This window comes from Molossus molossus, unplaced genomic scaffold (genome assembly GCF_014108415.1).
Source record: "Molossus molossus isolate mMolMol1 unplaced genomic scaffold, mMolMol1.p scaffold_m16_p_9, whole genome shotgun sequence".
Classification (NCBI taxonomy): Eukaryota; Metazoa; Chordata; class Mammalia; order Chiroptera; family Molossidae; genus Molossus; species Molossus molossus.
Genome location: NW_023425403.1, coordinates 90,646,647 through 90,666,702, shown reverse-complemented (window position 1 = coordinate 90,666,702; position 20,056 = coordinate 90,646,647). Strand labels below are relative to the sequence as shown.

General features: G+C 37.1%; 2 protein-coding genes across 5 annotated transcripts in view; one reads left to right on the top strand and one right to left on the bottom strand.

Annotated features, from left to right (window-relative positions):
• The window catches only part of GTF2F2 (general transcription factor IIF subunit 2), a 175,864-nt gene that overhangs the window by 74,305 nt on the left and 81,503 nt on the right, over positions 1-20,056 (bottom strand). The gene's annotated exons all lie outside the window — the stretch shown is intronic.
• KCTD4 (potassium channel tetramerization domain containing 4) lies at positions 17,033-18,914 on the top strand. The gene has a single exon (XM_036249990.1). The coding sequence runs from the start codon at positions 17,225-17,227 to the stop codon at positions 18,002-18,004; it is 780 nt and encodes a 259-aa protein (XP_036105883.1). The 5' UTR covers positions 17,033-17,224; the 3' UTR covers positions 18,005-18,914.

Genomic DNA, 20,056 nt, shown 5'->3' with positions numbered 1-20,056 from the left:
GTGGTGGGCCCCTGCAGAGCTGATCATCCAAGGTAGTCACAGGTCAGTGGTTAGTGGGCACAGGTTAATCTGAGCAAAACGCTCCCATTGACGTGCCAACAGCAATCAAGACTCAATTACAAAAGGGTTTTACAGAAGGGTTTAAAGTCCACATGAAGGGTGCACTTCGAGAGCCCAGCTGGGTGACCAGGGAGGTTGTGCCACTGGACCCTATAGGACATTTACTACAATAAGCCACCCTAGGAAGCCTAGAAGACATAGTAACCCTACCTAACACATAGAAACAAACACAGGGAGGCAGCCAAAATGAGGAGACAGATAAACATGTCCCAAATGAAAGAACAAGACAAAACTCCAGGAAAAGAACTAAATGAAATGGAGATAAGCAAGCTAACAGACACAGAGTTCAAAACACTGCTTATAAGGATGCTCAATGAACTTAGAATTTCAAGGAACTTGTGAGAACATCAAGAAACTTAATGAGGACCTCAGACACATAATAAGAAATGAAGGATGCACTAACTGAAATAAAGAATAATTTACAGGGAATCAATAGTAGAGCAGGTGAAGCCAAGAAGCAAACCACTGATTTGGACTATAAGGAAGTAAAAACACCCAATCAGAACAGCAAAAAGAAAAAAGAATCCGAAAAAATGAGGACAGTATAAGGAACTTGTGAGACAACATCAAGCATATCAACATTCACATCATGGGAGTGCCAGAAGGAGGAGAGGGCAAGAAACTGAAAATCTAGTTGAAAAAATAATGACAGAAAACTTTCCTAACTTGGTGAAGGAAACAGACATACAAGTGCAGGAAGCACAGAGAATCCCAAACAAGATGAAACCAAAGAGGTCCATACCAAGACATCATCATCAAAATGCAAAAGGTTAAAACAAAGAGAGAATTTTAAAAGCAGCAAGACAAAAGCAGTCCGTTACCTACAAAGGAGCTCCCATAAGCCAATTTCTCAGAAAAAACTTTGCAGGCCAGAAAGGAGTGGCAAGAAATATTTAAAGTAATGAAAAGCAAGGACCTACAACCAAGATTAATCTATCTTGCAAAAACTATCATTTAGAATCGATGGCCATATAAAGAGTTTCCCAGACAAGAAAAAGCTAAAGGAGTTCACCACCACCAAACCAATATTATATGAAATGTTGACAGGTCTTCTTGAAGAAGATAAAAATATATGAACAATAAAATGGCAATAAATACATACCTATCAACAACTGAATCTACAAAATGAGCAAGCAGAACACAACCAGAGTCATAGATAACAGAGAGCTTTTTGTTGGTTGCCAGATGGCAGGGGAGTTGGGGGGATAGATGAAAAAGCTGAAGGGATTAAGAAGTACAAATCCCTTGGTTGTTAGACTGACAAACCTCAAAGAAAAGGGGGGAGGTGGGGTGGTAAGAAAGAAACCAAAGAACTTATATGCATAACCAATAGACACAGACAGTAGTGTGAGGAAGGCAGGAAGAGGGTGGGAATGGGGAAGAGAGGGTTAAGGGGGGGGGAGGGATATTTGTAATACATTCAACAATAAAGATAAGTTTTAAAAGAAAAAAGCACTTAAAAACATTCAAACACATGGAGGCTGAATAGCATGTTATTAAACAATGAATGGGTTACCAAGGAGATCAAGGAAGAAATAAAAACTTCCTGGAAATCAATGAAAATGAACACACAACAACACAAAATCTATGGGATGCAACAAAAGCAGTCCTGAGAGGAAAGTTCATAGCACTACAGTCATACCTCAAGAAACAAGAAAAACTTCTAATAGACTATCTAACCCTACAACTTAAAGAAATGGAAAGTAAACAAAAAGAAAATCACAGAGCAAGTAGAAGGAAAGAAATAATAAAGATCAGAGCAGAAATAAACGACATAGAGATAAAAAAAATTAAAAGATCAATGAAACCAAGAGCTGGTACTCTGAAAAGAAAACAAGATTGATGAACTATGATACAGACTCAATAAGAAACAAAGAGAGAGGACCCAAATAAACAAAATCAGAAATGAAAGAGAAGTAATAACTAACACTACAGAAATACAAAAGATTGTTAAAAAATACTATGAACAATTATACACCACCAAATTGGACAACCTAGGCAAAATGGACAAATTCCTAAAATCACAGTCTCCCAAAACTGAATCAAGAAGAGTCAGAATCCTTTAACAGACCAGTAACAACTAAGGAAACTGAAGCTGTAATCAATAAACTCCCAGCAAACAAAAGCCTGGGTCCAGATGGTTCCATAGGGGAGTTTTACTAAACATTCAAAGAAGAACTAACACCTAATCTCCTCAAACTATTCCAAAATATTCAAGAGGAAGGAAGCCTTCCAAGCTCTTTTTATGAGGCCAGCATAACCCTAATTCCAAAACCAGATAAAGACACTACAAAGAAAGAAAACTACAGGCCTATATCCCTGATGAACATAGATGCCAAAATCCTTAACAAAATATTAGCAAATCAGATCCAGCAATTTATTATTATTATTGTTATTATTATTATTCATTACTCACTTGAGGATATTTTTCTATTCATCTTTAGATAGAGTGGGAAAGAGGGGGAGAGAGAGAGAGAGAGAGACAAAGAAACATTGACGTGACAGAGACACGTCGACTGGGTGCCTCCTGCATGACCGAACCAGGGCCAGGGATGAACCACAACCTAGGTATGTGCCCTTGACCAGAATTGAACCTGCAACTCATTGGTCTGCGGGCTGATGCTCTAACTGCTGAGCCAAACCGGCCAGGACAGATCCAGCAACATATTAAAAAAATTATTCACCCCAACCAAGTGGAATTCACCTCAGGGATGCAATGCTGGTACAATATTTGCAAATCAATAATTGTGACACACCATATAAACAAAATGAAAAATAAAAATCATATAATCATATCAATAAATGCTGAAAAAGCATTTGACAGAGTCCAGCACCCATTTCTGATAAAAATGCTCAGCAAAATGGGAATAAAGGAATATAATAAAGATCATATATGAAATACCTACAGCCAACATCATACTCAACAGGCAAAAACTAAAAGCATTTCCTTTAACAGGAACAAGACAGGGATGCCCACTTTTGCCACTCTTATTCAACATTGTACTGGGAGTCTTAGCCATAGCGATTAGACAAGAAAAAATAAAAGGCATCCAAACTGGAAAGGAGGAAGTGAAACCGACATGATATCATACATAGAACACCCTAGAGACCCCCCAAAAAATCTACTAGATTTAATAAATGAATTCGGCAAAGTAGCAGGATACAAAATTAACATCTAGAAATTGATGACATTAAAAAAAATTTATTTTTTCTTTATTGATTTTTTGAGAGACAGAGGAAGGGAGAGGGAGAGAAAAAGATAGAAACACTGATGAGAGAGAAAATCGACTGGCTACCTCCTGCATGCCCTCCACTGAGGATTGGGCCACAACCTGGGCATGTGCCCTGACTGGGAATTGAACCAGCAATCTCTTGGTGCATGAGTCAATGCTCAACCACTGAGCCACACCATCTGGGCTTGATGGTATTCTTATACACCAATAATGAACACTCAGAAAGGAAAACTAAAAAAAAATCCCATTTACCACTGTAACAACAAAGAATATAAGATACCTAGGAATAAACTTAACCAAGGAGGTAAAGGACCTGTTCTCAGAAAACTACAGGACATTGAAAAAAGAAATAGAGAAAGATATAAAAAAGTGAAAACATATACCATGTTCATGGATTGGAACAATCAACATCATTAAAATTTCCATACTACTCGAAGAAATCTACAGATTTAATGCAATTCCTATTAAAGTAGCAAAGGCATATTTTACAGGTCTCGAACAAATACTCCAAAAGTTTATATGGAAACAAAAAAGACCCAGAATAGTCACAACAATCTTGAAAAAAAACAAAGTGGGAGGGATCACAATATCAAATATCAAGTTATACTACAAAGCCATCGTAATCAAAACAGCCTGGTACTGGCACAAGCACGGGCATATAGAGCAGTGGAACAGAACGGAGAACCCAGAAATTCATCCAAAACATCATGTGCAATTAATATTCGACAAAGGAGGCAAGGGCATACAATGGAGAAAAAAACAGTCTCCAATAAATGGTGTTAAGAAAATGAACAGGTACATGCAAAAAAATGAAACTAGACCACCAACTTACACCATACACAAGAATAAACTCAAAATGAATAAAAGACTTAAATATAACTCATGAAACCATAAAATCCTCGAATAAAATACAGGCAGAAAAATCTCAGACATCACATGTAGCAGAATTTTCACTGATACATTGTCTAGAGCAAGAGAAACAAAGGAAAAAAAATAATAAATGGGACTACATCAAACTAAAACGTGTCTGCAAGGCAAAAGAAACCAACATCAAAATCTCTTGGAGAACATATTTGCCAATAATATATCAGATAAGGGGTTAATATACAAAATATATGGAGTACTCATACAACTCAACAAAAGGAAGACAATCTAATTAAAAAATGAGCAGAGTACCGAAATAGCACTCTCTAAATAGGTCATACAAATGGCCAAGAGACATGAAAAAATGCTCAATGTCACTAATCATCAAAGAGATGCAAATTAAACAACTGTGAGATATCACCTCACATCTGCCAGAATGGCGGCCGTCAACAAATCATTAAACAAGTGCTGGCGAGGGTGTGGAGAAAAGGGGACTCTAGTACACTGCTGGTGGGAATGCAGACTGGTGCAGCCACTATGGAAAACAATATGGTGTTTCCTCAAAAAAATTAAAAATGGAATTGCCATTTGACCCAGTGATCCCACTTTTAGGAATGTACCCTAAGAAGCCTGAAACACCGATCAGAAAGGATACATGTACCCTCCCCGCCCCCATGTTCACAGCAGCACTATTTACAATAGATAAGATCTGGAAACAGCCCAAGTGTCCATCAGTAGACGAATGGATAACAAAGCTGTGGTACATATACATGATGGAGTACTATGCAGCTGTGAGAAAGAAAGATCTCTTATCCTTTGAGACGACATGGAGGGACTTGGAGAGTGTTATGCTCAGTGAAATAAGCCAGTCAGAGAAAAACAAGTACCATATGATCTCACATGTTTATGGAATATTTATGGAATATGATAGAAGCTGTCAATCAAAATAGATCCAGAGACATGAAGTAGGGAACAGACTGACAAACCTCAGAGGGAAAGGGGATGAAGGGTTGGAAAGTGATAAACCAAAGAACCAATATGTTTATATGCACAACCAATGGACACAGACAATAGTTTGGGGAAAGCTGGAGTGGGGTTGGAGCGGGGAGGAGGGGGTCAATTGGGGAGAAAGGGGAACATTTGTAATACTTTCAACAATAGAGTTTAAAATAAGTAAATGAATGAATGAATGAATGTTTCTGCTGTAGACACTTTCCATAGAGCACTGGAAAGGGTAAGAAGTTTCCAAAGCACCTGGCCCATTTTAATGTGGCCACCACTTTCATCAGTATTCTTCAATCAGGGTCACTCATACAAAGCAATAAAATTCACTTTCCAAACCACAATTTTTTGAGTATCATATCCCATTTTCAAACCTAAAAGTAGTTTTTTTATTTTTTGTTTTAAACCTAAAATAGCTTTTAAATGTTTCTCAAGTAAAAGGAAAAGTCTTTTCACCAACTGGCTGCTCTTAAATAATGTCACATCTCTGTTTACTTGTTCTCCTCTCCCTTCTCCTCTTAAATAAAATTTAAAAAGCCAATTTATTTATGATACAGCTCACTAAGCAAAATTTAAAGCCTTCATACACCTTAAAGCCTCATAGGAACATGTTTTCATGTTCTTTCCATGAAACCATGCTTTTTTCCTTCCTCAAGACATTGCTTAAGATTTTAGGGGAAAGGCATTAAATACTGCATTTGCACACCACTGCTATTAATTATAGACCATATTCATAATATAGGAACCTTTCCTTGAGACTACTTTGTTGGCCCATTTTGTAAGACCATAAATACTTGAAAAATAATCCATTTTTTTACTCATACATGTATCAAATATTTACTTAGTTCCTTTTAAGTAAAAGATAATGCAAAACGACACCAGGAATAACAAAGATAAATGAAACATGGCTCCTGCCCTCCAGGAGTAGAGTCCAGTGCAGCCAATCACAAATGGTTTGTGGCATATATTCTTTTTTTTTTTTTTTTTTTATCCCACATGACCCCAACCAAGGTTGGGGACGAACAGCAACCGAAGTACGTGCCTTTGACGAGAATCGAACCCACGACTCTTTGGTCTGCGGGCCAATGCTCCAACCTGAGCCAAACTGGCCAGAGCAATTCTTAAAAAATATTGAGAACCACCAATGAGTTTTCATTTACGTGGGTTTTATCTACCATTATTTACCATATTAAACACTAAAACTGATGAATTTTTAGAAAATCAGAGTGAAAAGGGCTAAAATGCTTGTTATTATTATGAAGATAATTTTGATTTCACAGACCCCTTGAAAGGGTTTCAGGGACTCCTGTTCCCAGCAGTTTCCCGATCACATATTGAGAGCTGCTGGTCTAGTAGGATGGTAAGATTGGTATACAAATCATTATAATAAACTATAAGCCTTTTTGATAAACCTCCATTTAACACACTTCCCAAATTATTAAGACTCACAACTCCCCTCTTTTAAATGTAATGACAGGTGCCCACAGCTTACTATATACCAGTGGGTAGCAGGTTAATCGCCAATACTCACACACAGTTCTGTTCCAACTATGCTAGAACCTGTTTATGCTAGTTTTACTCTGTTAGTAATTACGCAATCTGATTACACATTACAGAATCCCATTAATTATGAGTATGGGGGAGGGAGATGCTTCTATGAAAACCAGGTTTAATATTTTGGTAAGACTTCATATAAAGGTACGCTGCTAAAAAACTATTAAATTATGTAGTGGTTTCTATGTTAAATTATGTGGAAATAAGGAGACTAGCAGAGAAACAGAAGGATTCTGCATTCATAATGTTTCACAGTGTCTAAGTTATTGCTCCTTTTTAAATAAACCAAAATTGAAAATCTAACTTAACTATGGGTTTAATTTTCACAAGAAAGAAAAAGCAGATGCTCAATAAGCATCCTATACTAAAAGCAATGACTTACACCAACACTGGTAATTAAAAGTACATTTATAAGTTTTAAGATATAATGTTTAAGGCAGTAGGAATGCATATTAAAATCATTTTAAGATTCCCTACCTCTGAATTTAATTGACCAAGTACTGTGGGATTTGGGCTGTGGGATTCTATTGTACAAAGTAGATTTTGTAAATGGTTATAAGGGCTATAAAACAAAGACATACACAGAGTACTGGAATTACACACACACACACACACACACACACACACACACACACACACACATTATGTCTAGCTGGGGATCAAAAAGAGCTGTGACAGAGAAAACCGTGTTTGTGCTGGACCTTGAAAACTGGGTAGGATTTAGACTGGGAAGCAAGTCAGAGGGCACAGAAGGTTGCGGGAACAGTGTGTGCAATGACTTCATCTCTCTCTGTCTCTCTCTCACTGGGAATTTTAAAGTAAGGGACCCACAGAAGAAATCGTTGGAAGGACACGGTCATGACAGCACTCTGGAGCCATATCAGCTCATTCTACTGAAAACCTTGGAGTGGCTCAGTTCCTACCTTTTCCTAGGCTTGACCATTTATTCAAATCTTTGGATTCTAGGAAATATTCCAAATCCTTTCTAAATTCTTCCCCCAACTCTCCCTACCCCCCCCCCTTTTTTTGCTAGACTGGTTTACCAATTGGTTTCTGCTAATTGTAACCAAAACAATCTTAATGAGTATGAACACACACTTTTGATGATGGTATTTTATTTACGTATAAAAATTTGACTTGAAGGAAGATTTTTATTTATCTTTTGAAATAATTTTCTGTATTGATTTTAGAGAGCAAGGAACAGAGAGAGAGACAGAAACATCGATGTGAGAGAGAAACATAGATTGGCCACCTCCTGCACACTCCCTACTGGGGATTGAGCAACCTGGGCATGTGCCCTGGCTGGGAACTGAACCAGCGACCTCTTGCTGCATGGGCCGACGCTCAATCACTGAGCCACTCGGGCCAGGTTGAAAGAAGATTTTTAAAGGTTAAGTATACAAAGCACATTCTATAAAAAGGATCAAAGGCTTCTAGTTCTGATGCTGTCATAAACAGCAGTGTTACTTTGGAGATGTTATTTCACATCTCTGGGCCTCAGCAATGAAGTTACTGGGATCTCTGAGATCTCTTTATTATTTTTTTTCTTTATTGATTTTAAAGAGTGACGAAGGGACAGAGAGATAGAAACATCGATGAGAGAAAACATTGACTGGCCACCTCCTGCACGCCCCTCACTGGGGATTTGGCCCACAACCCATGGGCATGTGCCCTGACCAGGAATCGAACTGGTGACCTCTTGGTACATGGGTTGACTCTCAACCACTAAGCCACACTGGCCAGGCTGAGATCTCTTTTAAAAAAGAAAAAACAACAACACAACTGGCCTGCCTCTCTAATTGGGAAAATGTTATTATTTCATTAGTGTTTATTTTGTTTGCTCTAATGCTTTCTAAAAGACCTAGATATATTTACATTTTCTTTGAGTAGAAATCAGACAAACTGTTCCTTAGAACGACAAAAAGTTAAGAAGCTGCCCAAGACCTGATAATATACAAACTTCTGTTCTAAGTTGAACCTTCCTACTCTACATCTCAATTTCAGATATACTTTGCATTGAAGAACTCAAGAGAATTAAGTGACTGGCATTTTTTACAAGTTAAGAGCATTCCTAGTTTGAACAAGTTAAAGTAATTAGTAACCAGGAAAGGTGCCTATTAGCATTGGCATGTAAGTTATTCGAGCAGGCATGTTAGGAAGACATTAGGCATCAGGAAGTTGCAGGCATTCATTTCCACAAGACCACTCTGGATCCAGTTCAATGTGGAGGCCTTTAAGAGCACTTACAACTCAAGTTAAAACACAGACGAGTGGGCTTGTAACCAAGACTTTGGACTAATTCATGAGACTTTTGAAACTACTTTCCTGATTCACACTTACAGCACATCTGTCTATCCTGTCTGGAAAAGTAATGAAGAGCAGGTGCATTTAAAAGGTAAATCATTTTCAATATTCCTAGTAATCTCCATTATCCTCATTTATAATCTTTTCCTAGCAGATTTTGCCTGTGGTTCATAGGTAAGGCCTATTAACACAAGCTACTTGGCATCCTGACAAACCAGTTAGGCAAATTTGCAATCCCTCTATTTTAGGAAGGTAATTTTTATTCAAATTTGTGAATTGATGCTCTCTGTTCTCTATTTAATCTTCAGAAATTTTAGGAACAAAAAAGATCATGCTCAGATTTTAGTAAACCTACAGAATTAGGATTTGATTACTTATCTCAAAAGTAACAAATGAGCAGTCAGATAAATATTCTCAAATTTTATCTGTTAATGTAATATGTTTTCTCATAATAATATTCAAATTATAAATATGCTCAATACCCTGGGAATTCCTAATTTTAAGCCAAATACTGAACCCATAGTTTGAGAACTAGATTTAGGATTTAGAAAAAATTTCTACTTCCTCACTCACAGTACTGCTCAACTTTCCCCCTACAGACTGGGAGAAAAGGGCTGTATGTACATTCCTATACAAGGAATGTTGTAATGCTGATCAAAGGGTACCTATGAATTATAAGATTGATCCCCCAGGAATAGAAAGGAAAGTGGTTAGCTAAGGTACAAAATCAAAGAAGGTGGCCATAAATATGTGAAGGAGTTTGTTCTATTAGTCTATAGAAACCATAACAGACTTTTTATCAAAAAATAACTAATGACTGAGCATTTTAAAAACAAACATTCGTATGTTTTAATACTTTCAAAACAAGTTCATAAGTTAACATTCCTCCAATACTTCAGACTAGTTTCCTTTTTGCTTGTTAGACCACATGTATAATTAATCAATATAAAACACTCTTAAATACAGATGTGGGCATGATGTTATATAAACAGACATAACCTCTAATCTCAAAGTTACTTTAAGGAATAAGAGGCCGAATAAAACCCAGAAATAAAATACAGCTTTATTTTTTTTAAAAAAATGAATGCTGTAATGTAATAATAAATGCAAAAGGGCAAGAAAATCATAGTACTATAAATAGTTTGTTTTAGTTAGCCCTTCATCAAAGGGTGCAATCCAGCTTCGGCTGCTGCACTCAGAAAGAGAAAGAATAAAAAATCAACAGCAAAAACTGATTACACAAATAGAAAATACAAATCCTTCCAGGAAAGATTAAGTATCCTAGAAAAAAGACTTTCACTACATTGCTATATTTTATTCTTTTTAAAGCTCACCTGAGGAAATTTTTCCCATTGATTTTCAGATAGAGTGGGAGGGAGGGTGGGAGGGAAAAACATCTACAGGAGAGAGACACACTGACTGGCTGCCTCCCGTAACACCCTGACCAGGGCCAGGGATCAAACTGCAACTGCGGTAAGTAGGTGCCCTTGACAGAAACTGAACCTGCAAATCTTTAGCCTGTGGGCTGATGTTCTAACCACTGAACAACCGGCCAGGGTAATATAGTGCTATATTTTAGTTAAATAGTGCCAAACACTGTGCTAGCTGTGATGAAGGATATAAAAGGAAGAAAAATACAGACACCCATGCTTAGATTACAACATAGTTGAGGGATACAATATTATTAATGAAATACCTATAGATAATCGCTGATATATATTTTTTATCCTCACCCAAGGACATTTTTTCTATTTTTGTTCAGATAGAGCGGGAGGGAGAGAGAGGAAGAGAGAGAGAGAGAAACATCGACATGAAAGGTACACATCGAGCAGCTGCCACCTGCACGACCCAACCAGGGTTGGGGACAAACTGCAACTGAGGTACGTGCCCTTAGTGGGAACTGAACCCGGGTCTCTCTGGACCGCAGGCTGATGCTCCAAACACTGGGCCACACCGGCCAGGGCTATTTTTAAATCACTGATTATGATCCAAGTTTTATTTCTTCAACATGTTTGGTGATAGTAGTAATACCATACACTAATTTAGTTCTTTATGATTTTCAAGTAAGTGATCCTCACAACTACAGGGTAGAGATTATATCCCCATCAAGAACTCCTTTGAGATAAGTTCCCTTTCCGGAGCTCATCAGCGTCTTTAACAAAGTAGTCCTTCAACTCTGTTTGATCATTAGAATCACCTGCAGAGGTTTTGTTTTTGAATACTGGGCTCACTCCAAGCGATTATACTGTAATTGCATTGTGAAGGCAAGAGGTAGTGATATTTTTATAACCTCTCTAGATAATTCTAATATGTAGCAGCCAAGGATGAGAACTGCTGCCTTAATCTTTCTGTCTGTCTCACCCTTTGCCACTTTTCTTGTCCCTGTATCTCTGTTAGTTTTATTTTCTGGGGTAGTAGCTCACAGAACTGCTCAAATATTTCATCAAATGTAAGATACTGTCAATTGTAATATTCACCATTTTAAGTGTCACTAAGAAAGACAAAATACTGCTTGAAACTTTTAAAAGCCAATAATTTTAAAACACACCCCAAATGTCTTACTGTTTCAGAAATGTTAAATGTAAAAAAATATGCAATGTAGCAGAGTTCTCCATTCCTAATTTCCAGTCACTCTGCTCTGAGTAAGAAACTGCATTTGCTCCTGTGAACCATCATATCTTGTTCTGCTATGCAGACTCCTTCCTTTCTCCACCACGCCATCGCACCACTAAAGACACGAGAGGACCTAAAGATAAGAGGATAACAGAACAGCGGTAGGGGACAGCACCTGGGAGCAGAGACCCACTTGGTCAGTGATTTAAAAGTAATACTCCTTTCAGCCCTGGCTGGTTTGGTTAGAGCGTTGGCCTGCAGTCTGGAGAGACCTGGGTTCGGTTCCTCCTAAGGGCATGTACCTTGGTTGCAGTTTGTCCCCGGCCCTGGTTGGGTTGTGCAGGTGGCAGCCACTCGATGTGTCCCTTTCACGTCGATGTTTCTCTCTCTCTCTCTCTCTCTCTCTCTCTCTCCCTCTCTCCCCCTCTCTCTCTATCTGAACAAAAAAAAAAAGGAAAAATGTCCTCAGGTGAGGATAAAAAATAAATAAATAAAAGTAATACTCCTTTCATAAGTTTACGTCATGTCCCTTGTTTTTAGAATGTAGATAATGGTTATTAATTTATAACATCTTCTCAAAGAGAAGGCAAAATTCTGTTCTGCCAAATAGCACTGTAAAAATGAGTTCAATACAATAATACAATTTCAATGTTCATTTGATGGTTAATAGAAGTGCTTTGCTCATCTAGTTACAATAAAATTTTCCAGTGAATAATAATACATAGGCTACACTTCAAAAATGAGAAAACTCATTTTTAAAAACGTTAACAACTCCTGCTTACAGAATTATAAAACACAGGTTTCCCTGAAACACCCATCTCCCAAAGTACATTTAAAACATTAGTTAATATGATTTGTAAATTGTTTTCAAGAAAAGCAAAGAAATATGGATGGAATTTTGCTTTCTAATTTAGTCTGTCATTTTTATTTACTCTTTTTGATACACAGTGCTTTATTCTTCTCTATACTCCTCAAATAAGGCTAAAAATTTGCCAATGTAGCAGTTTCCTAGGCTCCTTTGAAGACTCATTTCAACACTGTAAAACATTTACAAGGGTATTCATCTGACTGGAATTACCCATCCACATCACCTTCCTGCCAAAGTCTCTACCTAGTGAGTCCTAGGAGGATACAAGCACTCTGCATAGTTGGTGAGACACTGTGGTCAATAAGCAACATAAGGTAGGTGAGGAAGTATGTACTTGTCTTAGTACAATCCCAGTACCAGACAACAGCTAATGTAGACAAATTTGATATTTCAAAACAAAACAAAAGTTTGGACATTCAAACATATTTAGATTAAAATGAATACATTCTTGATTTTTAAATATGTTAATAAAATACACTGTGCAATTTATTTTTATTTTTTAACATAAAGACACTAAAGTAAAATAGTCATAGCTGAATATAAAAATGAATGTTTCTCGTTTTCAATTATGGTGATGACAATGACATCATTTCCCATCAGGAGTTGGTAGATAAGATGGGAATGCCTCCCACTGGCTTGGAATAGGTTCTGCCTTATGCAAATAGTGGAAGATTAGCATCACTATATACTGAAAGGTTTAGCTAGAATTTGGTTAGGAATTGGGCCTCATCAATGGATATACTCAGACCAAGAACCTTAACAAAGGTATTACTTTGATCCTCAAAGTTGGCTAAAGAGCCCTGTGTATGTGTAATTTATGGATGGCTAAGACAGAGGTGATCTAAATCTAATAAAGGGCTAAGGTACTGAGTAGAAAACAGGGTCCTTAAAAAAAAAATCATTCTGCCCGCAAAACATGAAATTCTCAAGTCTAGTGTATCTAAGTGAGCTCATCATGAATGTGTGGGTTAAGCTCTTCTGCTGAAACTACTGAATGGATTAGTTCCAGTTTGTATCTGCAGGAAGGCAGAGAAATATAATCACATAGACCATGGATGTTTCCCTTGGATTTAGTGCTGAAGCACCGTTTTCACAGTTAGAGCTGTGTGGGCCTGACTGACATTACCCAGGCAGCTTTTCCCACCCCACATTCCTCCAAGCAGATAAACATAAATTTAGAATAGACTGAAAAAAAGACAAGCTGGCTTTCTCCTAAGGGGTATGTGGACCACAACAGGCAGCAATGATCAACAGCCCTGCCCCCATTTCTGTAAACCTCAGTTACCTTGCTTTGATGGGGAGGATATGGAGTGATGGGGGTAAGGTGGGGCCTACTACGTGCCATTTTTCTTTTTTAAGACTGCAAGTGGGGGCAACAGGATACAAAACAAAAGTTCTATGGTTTCATATCAGATTCTAGGCAGGCACTTAGACAAGGATTCCATGACATTATAGCTGCCAGGCCAAAGGTGGCAAACAAATCACACATGTCAAGTTTGCGGAAGCAAAGAACATCAGAGTGAAGTCTAGGGTGAGAAAAAGTAACCATGGGTTAGAGGCACATGATGGGGTGGTTCAATGTGTCAAAAAACAAGTAACAGAAACAAAGAACAAGCATCAGCCATTTTAAAAAAGAAACAAACAAGCCCTGGCCGGTTTGGCTCAGCGGTTAGAGCGTTGGCCTGTGGTTCTGAGAGACCCAGGTTCGGTTCCCGCTAAGGGCACGTAACTGGGTTGCAGTTTTTCCCTGACCCTAGTTGGTCATATGAGGGGCAGCCACTCAATGTGTCCTTTTCACATCAATGTTTCGCTCTCTGTCCCTCTCTTCCTCTCTCCCTCCCACTCTATCTGAACAAGAAATGGAAAAATGTCCTCAAGTGAGGATAACAAAACAAACAAACAAACATGCAGCAGATGCATATATGCATAGCCTTTGGACACAGACAATAGTGGGGTGGGCTGGGAGCTGGGTGGAGGGGGTAACAGGAGGTGGGGGTGGGCAATGGGGGACATTTGTAATACTCTCAACAATAAAAACAACAACAACAACAAAACAAAACGCAGCAGAAACCAAAAATGAGCGAGTTAGCAAATGTAAGGCAGCCCTGGAGTGATGGCTGAAGAGGTCAGCAGTCCAATTTCTGCTGCCTCACCTTCCTACCCATGGAAGCCGATCCACTAGCAACACTACCTTCATTTCCCCATGAAGAGCACCTACAAATGGACCATTAAGCATACAAAGAAAAATGCTAGCATCGTCTCTACCACAATACTACTATGATGTTCTAATGATCCTGATGTCCCATAAAGTTCATGAAAAGCACTTTTGTTTATTTTGCCATTATTTAATGGCTACTCATGCGCAGTGATGATTAACATAAGAATTCCATGAATACATTTCCAAAGTTGTACAAAAAAACTTCAATCTATTCATTATGTCTTAAAAAGTCATATCCATAAAAGAGACTTGATTCAAAAAAAAAAAAAAGGAAGTCAACATAGGTGAAATTTTTAGACTATAACAGCAAACTCTTCTTAAATAATGCAGGACTGAGAAGAAACTTTAGTCCAAGTGTTGGCCATTAACAAGCTATAAAGTTTTAGAATTCTCTGGAATCCAGTTTTATCTTTGGTAAAATGAAGAGGTTAAATTTCATGGTCTCTAAGCAAAAACTTATGCCTTAGATTTTTAGTTTGATTTCAATGGACTTTTGATAATCTCAATGACATATAAATGTTAAATTCAAGCCCTGGCCTGTTTTGCTCAGTGGTTAGAACGTTGGCCCGCAGACCAGGGAGTCCCAGGTTCGGTTCCCGCTGAGGGCATGTACCTCGGTTGCAGTTTGTCCCCAGCCCTGGTTGGGATCATGTGGGTGGCAGCCAGTCGATGTGTCTCTTTCACATTGATGTTTCCCTCTCTCTTCCTCCCGCTCTATCTGAAGATGAATGCAAAAATGTCCTCGGGTGAGGATTAAAAAAAAAAAAAAGGTTAAATTCAAAGTCTTTATAATTAAAAAAAATAGGACCCTTACTTATGTATTTAATTGATCTCAGAGGGAGAGAGGGAGGGAGGGAAACAATGGTGTGAGAAACATCATCGACTGGTTGTCTCCTGCACATGCCGTGACTAAGGATCAAACTTGTAACAGGTATGTGCCCTGACCGGGAACTGAAATCAACATCTTCTGGTGTACAGGATGATGCTCCAACCAACTGAGCCACACCGGTCAGGGCTAATATAATTTTTTATAACTGGAAAAAAATCTAACACTGTTTAGAGAACATATAAGGTAAGCATTTTTAGAGAATCTGCTCCAATATTTATATTAACATACAATTGAATAATTCAAAAATACCTCTAATGTAAAAGAAATATAAATCAATTTAACACAAAATCAAGTCCTATGATTCAGAAAATAATGTAGTTCCCCAAAATAATTTAGCAGTCAGACGAGTCAAATAATAGTGTATTGGGACAACGTTCACATTTACCACGGGCCTTTAAAATTCTAGAATTGAAAGCTCACTACAATGTTTTGGAAGGCAAGTTACAGGGGATGAAGGAAAAAAAAGAAAGGGGAAAAACACACTCACATGTCATTCCAGCTCCCAAGTTTAAAAAAAAAAAAGCTTAGATTTTGTCCTTTCTCTCATCCTTTGTAAACATTAAAAACAACAAAAAACAACTTTCCCATGACACTATTTTATAGTAAGTATTCTGAATGTGTCTGTTACCTTCACAAACACAAGTGCGTGCACGCGCGCACACATAGTTATATTTTCTACATCAGTCCAAGTCTTGTTTGGCACTAAAACATGTTGAGGATGAAACAAGCTTATACATTTTCCATAAGAATCTTAACCCAAAAAAGTAAATGATTACTGCAAAGGCTGTATATTTTATTTTTTTACCTTTAGGGTTAAAACAAACAAACAAAAAAGAACCTTTTAGTAAAGGATATTAAGAAAATTTATTTTCACTTACTAAAAAATCCTAAAATCAGAATCACATACAAATCCAATTAAATTCAAGTGCAATGTCACAAATAACAGGTTTAAATATTCTCATTTGAGTTTCTAAAATGACTACACCACTGTGAAATGTGTGACTTTTTACAGGAGAGAAAATCCTAGACACCTAGTTCCTTTTGCTTTAGGTTTCCTATTTATAATTTGCTTTATAAAACAAGACTAATTCAATATATAGTATTCTCCAAAAGATGACAGTATTATTCAATATTAAGCATGCCTTATTAAGTAATATCTTAGTAGACATTTAAAAATAAATAACAATGCACACTTAGCTAGAGAATTAAACAGTTGTAACTGTTTAACTGCCAAGAGGAAATTCAATTTATTCTGAGGAACTTTTATTACTTCAAAGAACATATGTGAAAATCTTTCCACAACAAATTCCTTCCCTGATACGGTTAAATGCAAATTATCTTTTTTTTCCCTCGTCTTACTCCAGAAAGCTCCTGCATACATAGCTGATACGCCACCTACTGCAAAACGGAGCTGGGCACGGAGCTGGCAGACCCAGCGATGCTGCCAGCATTCCCATTCCTTCACCAGGCTGGAGCTGAATAAAGGCGTGTTTGTGTGGCAGTTTCTTTTGAGAAAATCTCAAAACCAAGAAGAACAAGCTGAAGTACCATTTTTAAAAATGGAGCGTAAAATAAACAGAAGAGAAAAAGAAAAGGAATATGAAGGAAAACACAACAGCCTGGAAGACACTGACCAAGGAAAGAACTGCAAATCTTCACTGATGACTCTCAACGTTGGTGGATATTTATATATTACTCAAAAGCAAACACTGACCAAATACCCAGATACTTTCCTTGAAGGTATAGTAAATGGAAAAATCCTCTGCCCATTCGATGCTGAAGGTCATTATTTCATAGACAGGGATGGGCTCCTCTTCAGGCATGTCCTAAACTTCCTACGAAATGGAGAACTTCTACTGCCCGAAGGGTTTCGAGAAAATCAACTTCTTGCGCAAGAAGCAGAATTCTTTCAGCTCAAAGGACTGGCGGAGGAAGTGAAATCCAGGTGGGAGAAAGAACAGCTAACACCCGGAGAGACTACTTTCTTGGAAATAACAGATAACCATGATCGCTCACAAGGACTGAGAATCTTCTGTAATGCTCCTGATTTCATATCAAAAATCAAATCTCGCATTGTTCTGGTGTCCAAAAGCAGGCTGGATGGTTTTCCAGAGGAGTTTTCAATATCGTCAAATATCATTCAATTTAAATACTTCATAAAGTCTGAAAATGGCACACGACTTGTACTAAAGGAAGACAATACCTTTGTCTGTACCTTGGAAACTCTTAAGTTTGAAGCTATAATGATGGCTCTAAAGTGTGGTTTTAGACTGCTGACCAGCCTGGACTGTTCCAAAGGGTCAATTGTTCACAGCGATGCACTTCATTTTATCAAGTAAATACCTGTGTCACAAACAAAGGCAACAAGCATGCAGCCAGCAAGCTTCGAAAACCACAGCATCAAAGGCATCCCAAATAATGTGCCCAGCTAGCTCTGCACTCAGAGCCCTGCTGCTAATCAATTACTGTGAGCTAACGGTATGTAAATTCTGTTGCTAAAGATGTCCTTCCTTAAGGTTTCCTGCTGATCAGACTCTCATACTTAAAATGAAAGCAGTGATCTTCTAGATGCTGTAAATAAAGACTGAATGCTTTTGCTATTTGTTTATTTTTCCTAAAGCTGTCTTTTAATCAGAATGTCGTGGGTACTTCCACAATAAACAAGTATGTATATTATCATTAATTTAAGTAAATGATAATAAAGCATCTGAAGAGGTTACAAGATTTAAAATCCTTTCTACTTATGGCAAAAATCTACAAAAAAATTGGTAAAATTAACCATTGAGAGCAAAACAGATGTGCAGATCTACTAAAACAGAACATAGTGAAACCAGAGTGTAAAGAAGGTATTAAAGCTATTAATTTAATTTTTATTGGTAGGCACCAAAATCTTATTTATAGTCTCTGTATTGTATACTTGAATTATAGCTAAATTGATATAGTACTGAAAATTCCTAGAAAACTGCTTGATAAAAATAAAAAATAAAAAGTACTACTAGCTTCTTTGCTTGTGTTAATCATTATAATAAAAAGTTACATGTGTCAATTTTGAAACAAATAGTACCACTTAATGATTTCACACAATATCATGCATTGATGTAGTCAACTGGCAGGCTACAGTAACCCTGGCTGGTCTTGCAAGTGACAAAAATCAGCAAATACATTTCTTTGCAGGTTGACCTCCAACAGCAGATAACTTAGTCTCAACAGAGTATGGTATTAGAACAATTCAGGAGTTCGTTTCCAGAATCACCTTAAGTATGTACTCATTTTTCAAGCTCAAAAATATTAAATGAACATCACTAAACATTATTCTTATTCACTGAGTTGTGTTTAGTGTCTTTATTTCATGCTAAACAAAAAGTTATTTTTTAAAATTAAGTTTTACATATGTCTGTCTCAATGAAAGAATCTAGAAACTTACCTTTAAATGTGAATGTATTTTTTCCTCCCAAATAACAGCTAATCATTTCTATGTCACTTATTTACATTGAATTATAAGAAAAACATTACATCTTAAGTTTGCCTCTTTAAATATAATCATTAAAATTCATAACTAAATTGTACTTTTAATACATTGCAACAAAAGATTTCTGAAAAACTTTATTGAGGTTACACAAATTAGTACATATGCCAAAAGGTGACAAACACATATACATTTAGAATACATTAGCAGCAAAGCTAATATTCTCAGAACTATAACTGGCTTCCAGTTACAACATCTAAGGGAACACAAAAGGTGACTGTACATACAAAAAAAAATTTTTTTTAAATCTATTATACAAAGAAGTCCTTTAAAAAAAATCCACATTAAACACACACACACACACACACACACACACACACACACACAACACTCCACATCAACCATACAATCTTTTTATGTGTAACAAGAAAAAAATGCTTCTACTAAAACATCAACTTTTCTCTTATGTACTTGAAAATGGCTTAATCAGGGTTTAAAGGAACTATGAAAATAAAAAAAATAGTGAAATCTATTTTACCAGTTTAGAAATTGAACTGCTTATATACCTACTCAGCTTATGAGTTGAATTCTCCTTGGCATTTGGACTTTGGTAATAAAAAACACCTTAGTGATTTAATGTCCAAGCAAGGTTTTCTCTAACAGGATTGTATTACAGATAATAAAAATAGCCCTGACATATCTTTTTACAGGAATAACTGAACAAATCTCTTTAGAAGTATTATAAGTAAGGTTTTACATCAATTCGCAAAAGAGAATTTACCTGTTATAACAAATTGTTATTATTATTTTGTTGCTGTTAACCCTCACCTGAGGATATTTTTCCATTGATTTTTAGACAGAGTAGAAAGGAGGAAGTGGGGTACAGAGAGAGAGAGAGAGAGGGAGGGAGGGAGGGAGGGAGGGA